Source organism: Pseudophryne corroboree, chromosome 1 (genome assembly GCF_028390025.1).
Source record: "Pseudophryne corroboree isolate aPseCor3 chromosome 1, aPseCor3.hap2, whole genome shotgun sequence".
Classification (NCBI taxonomy): Eukaryota; Metazoa; Chordata; class Amphibia; order Anura; family Myobatrachidae; genus Pseudophryne; species Pseudophryne corroboree.
In genome coordinates this window covers 561,798,085-561,811,902 of record NC_086444.1, presented here as the reverse complement: position 1 = coordinate 561,811,902, position 13,818 = coordinate 561,798,085, and the positions used below count along the sequence as shown (strand labels likewise).

Genomic DNA, 13,818 nt, shown 5'->3' with positions numbered 1-13,818 from the left:
AAGTAAAATATGCACTTGTTAAATGCCACTGAACATTATCAGTGCTTCCCATATCTCAGATAACTGTACTGAATAGGAACTCTCATTTGTTAATTTATCATAGAAGATAAGGCCAGTACTCACTGGCAGATGTAGGGAGAGATGTGTGCTGAGCGAACCCAGCGTGTGAAGTGAGTGACCCGTTAGATTGGCCTGCATGCAGGCCAATCTAGCACCAGCGATAGCGATGTGCGGGGCTGCGCATCGCTATTGCTGAGGGGGGTACACACGGAGAGATCACTGCTTAAAATCTAAGCAATCTAGTCAGATTGCTTAGATTTTAAGCAGCGATCGCTCCGTGAGTACCCCCCTTAAGAATCCATGACTTAACCAATCTAGTGATACAAAGGGGATCTCCAACTTGAAGCCTCATAAATGTGACTCATCAATTATAGAAAGTGGTTTACTCAGTGAGTTGGGTTTTAATTACTTGTGATGTATTTCCCAAGAGAAACCCTAAGGCCTTTATGTAAAACCAATGAAAAGCAGGCATAAATTTAGAGCAGAAACATCTGCTTTTGAAAATAAGTGTTAGTTCACACATGCCTGCAAAGCATGTTAACAAGAATTGACTTTGTAAAATCCAATGGATTCATATGAGAATGTCTATCAAACACTAAGTGAAATACATAGGTGGGGGGGTGGAATCCTATTCCCCCCAAAGGGTGCTAGTTGCTGCTGTTGCACCTGAACTCCCATCCTCAACGGTTCCTTCTAGTGCTGGACTAGCACATTTTTGCTTGCAGGCTTGTGGGACTGAACTTAATCTGCGAGTCAGTGGTATTATAAGTACTGAAACATCACGAGTAATTGGATTCACTCCATAGAACACTGGGCTTAATTCGGAGGTGGACACACATGCTGCATATGCTCTTATGGCAGGATGTAATGCAGTCTGAGATCGTCGGAGGGGCGGGTTGCCTGCCGATCACGGAACCATGCCTTGTAAGTGACTGTCACTTTATGTCTGAGATCATCCAGCAACACGCACCTCCGGTAATTTCGGACTGCATTACATCCCGTCATTAACATCTGTTGCCAAAGTCACAGGTGTGATAATATGCTTATGCTTGTTTCAGCCTTCCTTTGTGCACTAGTGCCCTATATAGCAGAGCAACCCAGGTTCTCACAAAGCTTACAGTATTTCAGAGCCTGCATGTTAGTAACCTAATCAGATTTGGTATGGTCAAGTCCTGCGCATATGCAGAAAAGGTCCCACGTTCTTGGAGCAGGAATGCAAACTCCTCTGCCTGATTGACAGGCAGAGGCTTTCAGAGGGAGGGGTGGGGACGGACGGCGTTCAGAAAAATGGGGGCACAGTTTCATTGGCCTCAGAAGCCACACTGCGACGGCAAGGCTGAGATTGGGATTGCATCACAAATGCATTTCCATTGCTAAGGATAGTAATTGCAAAGCTGCTGTGAGAAGCTTTGTATTTGCAATCCTTAGTGAATTAGGCCCCCAGTGTTCATATTTGTTGCCGCCTTAATGTGATAGTACAAACTGAGGTTTAGTATACATTATGTAATTTATGTAGGGTTGGACGTGAATCCATTGTAGTAATGTAAAATGCACTCTGTGTACATACAAGTCACTATGCATACTTGCATGCATTTGACACTTGCCTCAATCCATGTAGTGGGAGTTCACTCCTTGCTTTCTACTTGGAATTCCATAGATTATAAATACAGAAAACCTTATGTGATGGTCAGGGCCGTATTATAGACGGGCGGTCACCCAGGGCCCACACACTGCACTGGTGTCCGGCAGTAGTGTAGTGCCGCAATTTGTGGGAGTAGGGGGTGGTGTCTAATGGTGTGAAGTGCCCACCCATCAACAAAGACCTGTGCTGTAGCCTTCAACAGGTCTCTCTCTCCCACCTTTCTCTCCCTGACACACACTCCCTTCTTTCTCTGTCTCTCTCTCCCTCCCTGACACCCTCTCTCTCCCTGACACCTCTCTTGCTCCCCTCTAGCTCTCTCTTTTTCTCTCCCTCTTTCTCTCCCTGATACACTCTGCCACTTGCTCCTCTCTATCTCCCTCCCCTTTCTGACACCGCCTCTCTCTCTCTTCCCGACACACTCTATCTCTCGTTTTCCTCTCGTCTCTCCCTGACACACTCTCCCTCGCTCTTGCTCCTCTGTCTCTATACCTCCTTGACACCCTCTCTCCCGCTCGCTCCACCTCCCTCTCTCTCTGTGACACCCTCTATTTCTCTTGATCTCTCTCTGTCTTTGTCTTTCTCCCTCTTTCTCGTCCTGACATGCGCTATCTTGCTCCCCTCTCTCTGTTGTCTCTTTGTCTCTCTCCTGCTTAGTCTCCCTCCTTCTTTCTTTGACATCCTGTCTCTATCCCTCTCATACTCCCCTCTGTCTCCCTCTTTCCCCCCTCTGTCTCCCTGACTAACCTCCCTCTCTTTACCCTCTTTTTCTCCCTGACACGTTTTTTCCCTCTCTCTCTCTCTGACACCCTTTTTCTCTCTCCTGCTCGCTCCCCCTGCTATTCCTTCTCTGCTTGACACCCTGTCTCCCTCTCTTGCTCCCCTCTCTCCCCTCCTTTTCTTCTCTCTATCTTTCTACCTGACACCTCTCATCTCTCTCTCTCTCTCCCTGACACCACTTACCTCTTTTTTTCTCCTCTATCTCTCCCTGACGCCCTCTCTCTAACCACCCCTCTCTCTGTTTCTTTCTCTCTTTCATTGACACCCTCTGGGTTTTTTTCACTTCCCACATACTCTCTCCTGCTCCTCTAAGAGGCATAGTAGTGACAGTGGCTGGGGGCAGAGTCACGTTCGGGGCCTCACACCTTTGCTGCCCCATGCCCCCCACTAGCCTTAAATCGGCCCTTGTCATGGCTAGGTCTTAATCACAAGTAAATTACATATTATACAAGCAATAAAGGATGTCTTTAGCATAGTCACAAATATTTCTTATATATATACTTAATTTCTCTTAATTTATATATATACTTAATATATACTTATTTCTCTTACGTCCTAGAGGTTGCTGGGGACTCCAAAAGGACCATGGGGTATAGACGGGATCCGCAGGAGCTTGGGCACACTGAAAAGACTTAAACTGGGTGTGAACTGGCTCCTCCCTCTATGCCCCTCCTCCAGACCCCAGTTAGACTTTGTGCCCGGGACTGACTGGACACTCACTAGGAGAGCTCTCCTGAGATTCTCTAGAAAAGACTTTTGTTAGGTTTTTTATTTTCAGGGAGACCTGCTGGCTACAGGCTCCCTGCATCGTGGGACTGAAGGGAGAGACCTACTTCTACTTAGTTAAGGGCTCTGCTTCTCGGCTACTGGACACCATTAGCTCCAGAGGGTTCGATCACTTGGTGCGCCTAGCTGCTTGTTCCCGGAGCCACGCCGTCAATCCCCTCACAGAAGCCAGGAGACTGAAGTCGGGTGAGTATGAGAAGAACAGAAGACTTCAGGACGGCAGAAGACTTCAGTAACGGAAGGTACAGCGCAGCGGTAACGCTGCGCTCCATGCTCCCACACACTTTCACCAATGTCACTCTCAGGGTGCTGGGCACTGGGGGGGGCGAACTGGGCAGCATGTTACTGTGGTCTGGGGCCGGCAGAAGGCTTTTCGGTGCCTCGGTACCGTTTCTCAACCCCCGCCGGCATCTTTTCATTTTCAAATTTGGCGGGCCGAAGCTTCGTCCCGCGGCTCGCAGCGCCATCTTTTCCTTCAACACGCGGCTGAAGGAGACGCTGCCCGGGACCGCCACATTCCTCTCACAAGTAACGGGGAGCTAATCGGGAGGAGGGGGCCGCAGTGTGGTGCATTTTTATTATTTAAGCAGCGCTGGGTACATATATCGTTTGACGGGATATATGGGCGCTGGGGTGTGAGCTGGCATACTCCCTCTGTGTCCTCTATCTGGGCTTCATTGTGGGCCTGTCACCTAGCTGGGACGTTCTGTGTGTATCTGTGTGTCGGTACTTCGTGTCGGCATGTCTGAGGCTGAATGTTATTCACCAGAGGAGGTTATTGGGGGAGCGGATGCAGGGCTAGATTTGGGCCTGTCGGCGCAGCCAACACCTGATTTACTCGCATTGTTAAGTACGATAAATACGAATGTAGCTACTTTATCAGAGAGGTTAGATAAGTCTGAGTCACAGACACAGGTGTGGAAAAAGTCCATGGAAGAGGCTTTGTCTCAGGTGTAGACCCCGTCCGGGTCGCTAAAGCGGCCGTTTACTCAAGTGGTAGATACTGATACAGACACGGACTCTGATTCCGATGTCGATTTCACTGAGGCTGCTTTACATCCACGATTAGTTAAGAGTATTCAGTACATGATTGTGGCTATAAAAGATGTTTTACACATTTCTGATGAACCTGCGGTACAGGAAACAAGGATTTGTTTGTTCAAGAGAAAAAAACCTGAGGTGAAGTTTCCCCCCTCTCATGAAATTAATACTCTTTGTGAAAAGGCTTGGGAGTCGCCGGACAAGAAGTGGCAGATTCCCAAGAGGATTTATATGGCATATCCTTTCTCCTCTGATGACAGGAATAAATAGGGGAGGCGTCTCCAAATGTTGACAAAGCTCTATCTCGTTTATCTAAGAAAGTGGCGCTTCCGTCTCCTGACACGGCAGCTCTCAAAGATCCTGCGGATCGCAAGCTGGAGACGTCTCTGAAGTCCATTTTCACTAATTCGGGTGCATTGCTCAGACCTGCTGTGGCGTCGGTATGGGTGAGTAGTGCTATTGCCAAATGGGCTGAGAATTTAGCTAATGATATGGATACCCTTGATAAAGATAATGTTCTTTTGACTCTTGGTTATATCACGGACGCTGCAGATTACCTGAAGGATGCGGCGAGGGATGTTTGTCTCTTGGGATCAAGAGCCAATGCCATGTCGATATCGGCCAGGAGGGCGTTGTGGATCCATCAATGGAATGCTGATGCCGACTCCAAGAGAGCTATGGAAGCTATACCCTTCAAAGGTACTGTCTTGTTTGGGGACGGCTTGGCTGACCTGGTCTCTACCGCGACTGCGGGTAAGTCCTCTTTTCTTCCTTATGTTTCCGCACAACAGAAAAAGGCACCACATCAGCAGATGCAGTCCTTTCGTCACAATAAATACAGGCATGGAAAAGGTTCGTCCTTCCTCGCTTCAAAAGGTAGAGGAAGAGGAAGGAAGCCGCCTCCAGTGTCAGGCGCCCAGGACCAGAAGTCCTCTCCTGCCTCTACCAAGTCCACCGCATGACGCTGGGGCTTCCCTGGGGGAGTCCGGACCGGTGAAGGGCCGTCTGCGAATATTCAGTCAGGTCTGGATTCAATCAGACCTGGATCCTTGGGTCCTAGAGATTGTGTCTCGGGGATACAAGCTGGAGTTTCGGGAGATGCCCCCTCACCGGTTCTTCATTTCGGCCTTACCAGTGGCTCTTCCGGACAGGGAGGTGGTGCTGGCAGCGATACAAAAATTGTGTCTACAAAAAGTCATTGTTCCCGTTCCCTCGTCCCAACGGGGGGAGGGGTTCTACTCGAGCCTCTTTGTTGTGCCAAAACCGGACGGTTCGGTCAAACCGATTCTGAATCTAAAATCCCTCAATCCATATTTGAAAGTTTTCAAGTTCAAAATGGAATCTCTTCGAGCTGTAATTGCCAGCCTGGAAGGGGGGGATTTTATGGCATCAGTCGACATAAAGGATGCCTACTTACACGTCCCGATAAATCCTTCGCATCAGGCCTTCCTCAGGTTTGCGATACAGGATTCTCATTACCAATTTCAGACGTTGCCGTTTGGGCTTTCCACGGCTCCGAGGATTTTCACCAAAGTCATGGCGGAAATGATGGTTCTCCTTCGCAAACAAGGAGTTACGATTATCCCATACTTGGACGATCTCCTGATAAAGACGAGGTCCAAGGAACGGTTGCTGACAAGTGTGAATTTGTCACTGTCAGTTCTGCGACAGCACGGTTGGGTACTCAATTTGCCAAAATCTCAGTTGGTTCCGACCGCTCTCCAGCCTTTTCTGGGCATGATTCTGGACATGGATTTACAGAGAGTATTTCTTCCAGAAGAAAAAGCTCTGGAACTGCTGACGATGGTCAGGGAACTTCTGAGGCCGACGAGTGTGTTAATCAATCACTGTACTCGGGTTCTGGGGAAAATGTTTGCGGCGTACGAAGCCATTCCATTTGGCAGATTTCATGCACGGGTGTTTCAGTGGGACTTGCTGAGCAAATGGTCCGGGTCTCACCTGCACATGCACCGGAAGATAAGTCTACCTCCCAGAGCCAGAATTTCTCTCCTGTGGTGGCTACAAAGTTTTCACCTCCTAGGGGGACGCCGGTTCGGTATCCAGGATTGGGTACTTCTGACAACAGATGCAAGTCTCCGGGGCTGGGGCGCAGTTACCCAAGGAAGAAATTTCCAGGGGAAATGGTCACTACAGGAAGCTTGTCTCCACATAAATGTTCTCGAGTTAAGAGCCATTTACAACGGCTTGCTACAAGGAAGAAGCCTTCTTCAGGGTCTACCTGTCCTGGTACAGTCAGACAACATCACAGCGGTGGCACATATAAACCGTCAAGGCGGAACATGGAGCAGAGCGGCAATGGTGGAGGCCACAAGAATCCTTCGCTGGGCAGAACTACACGTGAGCGCTCTGTCAGCAGTCTTCCTACCTGGAGTGGACAACTGGGAAGCAGATTTCCTCAGCAGACACGATCTCCATCCGGGAGAGTGGGCTCTTCACCAAGAGGTATTTGCAGAGGTGACAAAACGTTGGGGAATTCCGTTGATCGACATGATGGCGTCTCGTCTCAACAAGAAGCTCCCGAGATATTGTTCCAGGTCAAGGGACCCCCAAGCCAGTGCAGTGGATGCCCTGGTGTCTTCGTGGGTGTTCCAGTCGGTGTATGTGTTCCCTCCACTTCCTCTCATTCCAAAGGTACTGGGGATCATTCGACGAGCACAGGTTCAGGCGATTCTCGTCGTTACAGATTGGCCAAGAAAGACCTGGTACCCGGATCTTCAGGAATTACTGGTGGAAGATCCTTGGCCGCTTCCTCTAAGAGAGGATCTGTTGTTACAGGGTCCATGCGTGTTTCCAGACTTACCGCGGCTGCGTTTGACGGCATGGAGGTTGAGCGCCAGATCTTAGCTCATAAGGGGATTCCTGGGGAGGTCATTCCCACTCTCATTAAGGCTAGGTAGGAGGTTACGGCGAAACATTATCACCGTATTTGGAGGAAGTATGTTTCCTGGTGTGAGTCTAAAATGGCTCCTGCGGAAGATTTTCACTTGGGTCGCTTTCTCCACTTTTTGCAGGCGGGAGTAGATGCAGGCCTGAAATTAGGCTCCATCAAAGTGCAGATTTCGGCTTTGTCTATTTTCTTTCAAAAAGAATTAGCTGTCCTCCCAGAGGTTCAGACTTTTGTGAAAGGAGTAATGCATATCAATCCTCCGTTTGTGCCTCCTGTAGCTCCATGGGATCTTGATGTGGTCTTACGGTTTCTCATGTCTTCCTGGTTTGAACCTTTGCGTAAGGTTGATTTTAAAAATTTCTCACTTGGAAGGTAGTTATGCTGTTGGCGCTGGCGTCTGCCAGGCGAGTGTCAGAGTTGGCGGCCTTATCTCATAAGAGCCCGTACTTGATTTTTCATTCGGATATGGCGGAATTGAGGACTCGTCAATAATTTCTGCCAAAGGTTGTTTCTTCATTTCACATTAACCAACCTATTGTGGTCCCGGTGGTTACGGAGGCTGTGGCGATTCCAAAATCTCTGGATGTTGTGAGAGCTTTGAAGATCTACGTCACTAGGACAGCTGTTGCCAGAAAAACTGAGGCACTGTTTGTCCTGTATGCTTCCAACAAGATTGGTCATCCTGCTTCAAAAGAGACTATTGCACGCTGGATTTGTAGTACGATTCAGCAGGCTCATTCTTCGGCCGGGCTATCAGTGCCGAAGTCAGTAAAAGCCCATTCTACCAGGAAAGTGGGCTCATCTTGGGCGGCTGCCCGAGGAGTCTCGGCGTTACAGCTTTGCCGAGCAGCTACTTGGTCGGGTTCAAATACTTTTGCTAAGTTCTATAGGTTTGATACCCTGGCTGATGAGGACCTTGCGTTTGCTCAGTCGGTGCTGCAGAGTCGTCCGCACTCTCCCGCCCGTTGTGGTGCTTTGGTATAAACCCCATGGTCCTTTTGGAGTCCCCAGCATCCTCTAGAACGTAAGAGAAAATAGGATTTTGGTACTTACCGGTAAATCCTTTTCTCCTAGTCCGTAGAGGATGCTGGGCGCCCATCCCAGTGCGGACTGTTTCTTGTATTTTTTCTTACTGGTAAAATTAGTTTATACACGGGTTGTGTATTTCTTGTTTCAGCTTGTTGCTGTGGTTACTTCATACTGTTATCTGGTTTACTGTTACTCCGGTTGTACGGTATGTTTCTGGTGTGGGCTGGTAAGTTTGTAGCCCTTAGTTTAAACAAAAATCCTTTCCTCGAAATGTCCGTCTCTCCTGGGCACAGTTCCTGTAACTGGGGTCTGGAGGAGGGGCATAGAGGGAGGAGCCAGTTCACACCCAGTTTAAGTCTTTTCAGTGTGCCCAAGCTCCTGCGGATCCTGTCTATACCCCATGGTCCTTTTGGAGTCCCCAGCATCCTCTACGGACTAGGCGAAAAGGATTTACCGGTAAGTACCAAAATCCTATTTAATTCACCTTGCACGGGGTAGCAGTGGGTGGAAAGAAATTATCATATCCTGCATAACTGCAGAGATTGTCATATTTCTGGAAGCAAGTCTGATCTCCTGCAACAGATGTGAAGTTGCATATGTTTTTTTTTCTGTGTTTTGCTTTTTTATTTTGGAGAACTCTTAACTTTATATTATTGTGTATCATTGTGTTATATTCATTTTTATACCTTAAACCAGAGGTTCTCGAACGCGGTCCTCATGACACCACAAAGGTCCAGGTTTTAAGTATATCCAGCTTGGCCACAGGTGACCTAATTAGCACCTCAGTCAATTTGATTTAACTATCTCTACTGAGCCATGGATATACCTAAAACCTGGGCCGTTGGAGTGCCTTGAGTACCGCGTTTGAGAACCTCTGCCTTAAACTGTGGCTGTTTTGACAATATTAAATGCCATTGAATAATGTTCTGTCTGTGTGTTCTTAAGAAAGTCACATGCTGATACTGTAGTTTAGTTATTTAAACACTACATAACTAAAATACAAGGGATTATTTGCTTAATGATAAGTGGTTAATTTGTTTTGAGAGGTCAGAGAGTAACCTGAGACCTCCCATAGGAATGCCAGTTTTTGAAAAGAAAAATACCTTAGTAGTGCCATCATTTGGGAATGTGATATAAAAAGGGAGATTTTAATAATTGCTAGGCAGAACAGATAAGTTTTCTATTACACACATCATGCAGGCCTGTATGAGTGTTGTGTGTGACTTAGGGGAAGATATATTAAACCTACTAAAGATTGGAGAAGTGGAGAAGGTGCCCAACGTAACCAGTCAGCTTCTAGCAAGCATTTATCTAGTACATTCTGGTTGAAGTTAATTGGCTGCTATGGGCAACTTCTTTTCTTGTCTACTTCACTGTGTAGAAGGCTTTATACATCTTCCCCATATGGTTTAGGTGAACAATAAATTGTTAAAAAAAATAAAAATAAATAAGTGCCGCTGTTTGGAGTGTACATGTGGAGGGATGCCAAACCAGGATCCTGTACAGAAAGTACCGGGAAAGTAATACTTTATGAAGAAACGCTTGAGTGCCGGGTATTGGGACTGTGCCTTTTATTGAAAGTATGCTTTGAGTGCTGCACCTGCAATACCGCTATCTACTCCCTTGTGAGGGCATCGGCAGCAGCTAAAGTGATTTGCGTGGAGTGCCAGGCCCCCAGACACACACACACAATTTAATATGGTGTCACACACACACACAATTTAATATGGTGTGTGTTCTTTCTTTATTTACAGCATTTTACATGGTGACCTTCAGGACCCAATAAGCCCTAGTTGCATGCATAGTGCTATCACAGAAATTCTACAAGGTCTAGCATGCTTGGAAAGCTATGCTGGCATTTAGTACTACAGGCAGTTTAAAGCCACTATGGATTGCTGAGACATTTAGTTTACTAGGGAAAATGTGATTTATTGTCGCACCTTCATCAACCTGGGTGTGGGAAGAACCTTAAATTTTTCATCTGTGGAGCTGGTATTGTCTGCAGTTGGGCCCCATATTTTTGTATGCATGATTCCACAAGGAAATTCAGCACTGTGCTAAACAGGCGAGGGATAGTTGTCAGTGGGACCCCAAGTTGCAGATTTCTCTGCTACAGCACCGCCAGACATGCCAGTTGTAGTGCTGATATCTTCATTTTTGGGAGATGTCATGTTTAAAAACAGAAAGGAGGATCACAAATTATATGTGATCTAAGGTGTGGTGATTATTGCAGGAATAATCACCAATATTGTTTTCAAGTGACTATATATATATATACTTTTGTATTCTTTCAGCTTAGATGTGACAAAATGGCTGACAGGCAATGTCCTGCATTTAACCTCCATACATCCAGGCTGGGGGAGATCTGCAGACCATAAAGTTTGAGATGACATGTGCAATGACCAGACCAGAGGTTATAAATACTGATAAGAGGGAGAATTGTTTATTGGCCAAAAAATAATTTATCTATGGCCTGGATCCTGACATGACCATTGTAAAAGGGGATTGCAATTCTACATCAAAAGCAGATATTGCCAAGCTCTGGACATTGAGGTCTGATGAGCCCAATTTGTTTGTTATGTCAACAGGGGTTTAGTTTCTGATTCTGTGATTCTTATGAACTCAGGGCCCGTGTGGCTCACGTCAACCTACTTTTCTAAGTATTGCAGTGTGAGTGTGTGTGTGTGACAGGTAGAAGCGAAGGCTACCTTGCGTTTATACACTCATTTCCTCTTGCTGGTGGCAGCTGAAGTATTTAAGTAATCCCGTGTGTCAGAAGTGACCCTCACGCCGCATGTGGCAATTCTCAAATTGGCATATTTGTGGAATTGTCCGGCAGCATCGTGACAGGGGACCCCAATGCTTTTCATCTGTCTAATTGCTGATACTAGCCTAGGCTATGAGTTTAACTGCTATTAGTATTTTGGTGGATTCATGCTATTCTTACAATACATTCACTCTAAAGCCATGAAGTTGATGATTATGTCTGTTGCCTCAACCATTTTATATTCTGTGACCTGTCATCTGCTTTAATCTTATCTTAACTCAGCAACATGTAAATATCTTGTTGGGGGTTTTAGTTGCTTTTTAAGTATCTGGATATCTATAATTTTTCTGTTGTATTTGCAGGGTAGACAGGCTGAGCTGGAGATGCAGCTGAAGCATGGGAAAGATGACCCACAAGAACTCCATTATAAAACTTTTACAGCTTGGCTCTGGTAATAAATAGTTAATCTTTTGGTGGGCCTTGTCCTAGGGTAAATCTGCATTAGTCATTCATATAAACTGAAGTTCTAACCACAGCAAATACTCATATTACTGTTCTAGAGAATGTAATACATAATGTTTTCTTACACCGTAAACCCTGTCTTCAAGTAAGAATGACCACATAGTTCCCATGCACATTTTTGGGGAGTCTCATGTCACCGGGGCCAAAATAATAGTCTTGAGAAATATGTGATGATTTTGGACAGAGGGGATGCATTCAAAATGCAGCGACATCTGGCAGTTTGTCGATGGACTGCATACCGACACCCGCCCCTAATTCCCACTCGGTTGGTGGGTCCACACCATCAACCAAGTGGGAATAGAATCTAGCAGCGTGGCAGCCAGCAAGCAGATTCACTGCCGTTATTCCGGCAGACGGGATGCCACTGTCGACATACTGACAGCCGTCATCCTGTCAGCTGGTATATCATACCGGATCTGGACAGATAGCTGGCCAGTTAGAGACAGATAACCAAACAGCACAGAGAGAGAGATCCTACCAGTGCAGGTTGAAGGAGCCGCAGGTGTTGTAATGCAGAGTACCCCGGGAAATACCCTGCATTGGCTCCCAGTGATTGTTTCCCAAAGCGATACTAGCGTCCAGAAAGTCCAGTAATCCGTGATGGCACAACAGGATAATGCCTACGCATTTCGGGACTCCAGGTCCCTTTGTCAAGGCCTGGAGTCCCGAAACGCATAGGCATTATCCTGTCATGCCATCACGGATTACTGGACTTTCTGGACGCTGGTATCGCTTTGGGAAACAACCACTGGGAGCCAATGCAGGGTATTTCTCGGGGTACTCTGCATTACAACACCTGCGGCTCCTTCTACCTGCACTGGTAGGATCTATTTCGATTGCGACTTCATTTATGTAATTTGTTTGTACAATAAATTCTGTTTTTAATATTTTAAAACAACAGTCCAACATTTGGTGAATTTTAATTGATATCCAGCCTTTCCATAAGGTTTATTATATCCTTATGACCTCTTTGCAAACAAGGATCAGCGCCTATAGGTAGAATCTATTTTTTCTTTTACTCACGTTCTTGCTGGGATCCTATTTGGAGAACTCCTGTATTCTCCTTGGCTGCTGAGAGATCTATTACAGCGCAGTCATTCCCTTCACACACCTCACCTTTTGAGCACAGAGAGAGACATTGGCCATATTCAGCAGTGTTATCCTCTTCCATCCTTGCTGCGGTCACGCTAAACAGCCCTGGAAGTCGCGCCATGCCATTAAATGTTTTTCCATGAAAATGCGTCTTAGATGCAGAGTATGCCTATATTCTGGGTGTAATTGGAGCTCTAACTGCATCCGAAATGCCATGTTACAGTGTTTTCCATGAAAGCACTGTAGCATAGCATTTTGAAAGCGAATGCAGTCACACACAGAATATAGGCATGCTGCATATAATTTTAATCAGTAGCTGCTTGTGCGTCCTATTAAATTACTGTGCGTCTAAGACGCATTTTTTTTGACCCCCCCCCCCCCCCCCCCCCAAAAAAAAAAAAAAACCGCTAGGCGATAGTCATGCGGCACTCACGCGTTATGAGTAATGCAACATGTAGCGCATGGAGCAAAGATGTATGAGGACACATCTGTATATCAGGGGACAGCATCAATGTTTTTCTGTATTAACTAAACAGAACACTGATTGGAATGTTAAAAGTTTGACCAGTTTAATACAGTATATTTATGTTGTACCTTTGCCATGTTCAAAGCATAATGTGCTATTTGATGTGCTGCAATGATCATCTTCAGTTGAATGCAGACCCACCTGAAGCCAGGTCAACACACAAAACATTATAAGGAACCTTTGTATGTGTTTACAGCACTTTATATGTGCTCTTGTTCACTTTGCAATTATGCATCTTTTATAAGATAAATGTTATTGTTTTTTATACTAATTAGTATGTGAATTGCTTCCTGATGAGAAGGCTCCTCCCTGCTAATAATTATTTACATAGCGTCAGCAGTTTTTGCTCTGCATTGGAAATAAACATAGTAATAAAACCAGGCTATGGGGTATATGCAATTCACTGCGAATCGCGGCAATTTTTCGCCGTTTTTTTAATTCGACTCAATTCGACAGGTGAATTCCGGCAGGTGGCTGCCGGAATTCACCATATTCAATGAAAATCGGATTCGACAGAACCGCGGGCGAAAATCGGCCGATTTGGCGGATTTTGCCGCGATTTTAAAAAACGGGAAAAAACCGGGAAAAAAAAAGGCGTGGGGTCCCCCCTCCAAAGCATAACCAGCCTCGGGCTCTTCGAGCTGGTCCTGGTTCTAAAAATGCGGGGA

The 13,818-nt window shown here is 46.2% G+C and overlaps 1 protein-coding gene across 3 annotated transcripts in view; it reads left to right on the top strand.

The window, feature by feature from the left end:
- Nucleotides 1-13,818, top strand: part of FOCAD (focadhesin) — an 872,056-nt gene that overhangs the window by 662,263 nt on the left and 195,975 nt on the right. For all 3 annotated transcript variants that reach the window (XM_063914161.1, XM_063914160.1, XM_063914162.1), the window contains one exon: nucleotides 11,373-11,461. In XM_063914161.1, coding sequence (XP_063770231.1) covers nucleotides 11,373-11,461 — 89 coding nt within the window. The remainder of the gene's footprint in view (nucleotides 1-11,372; nucleotides 11,462-13,818) is intronic.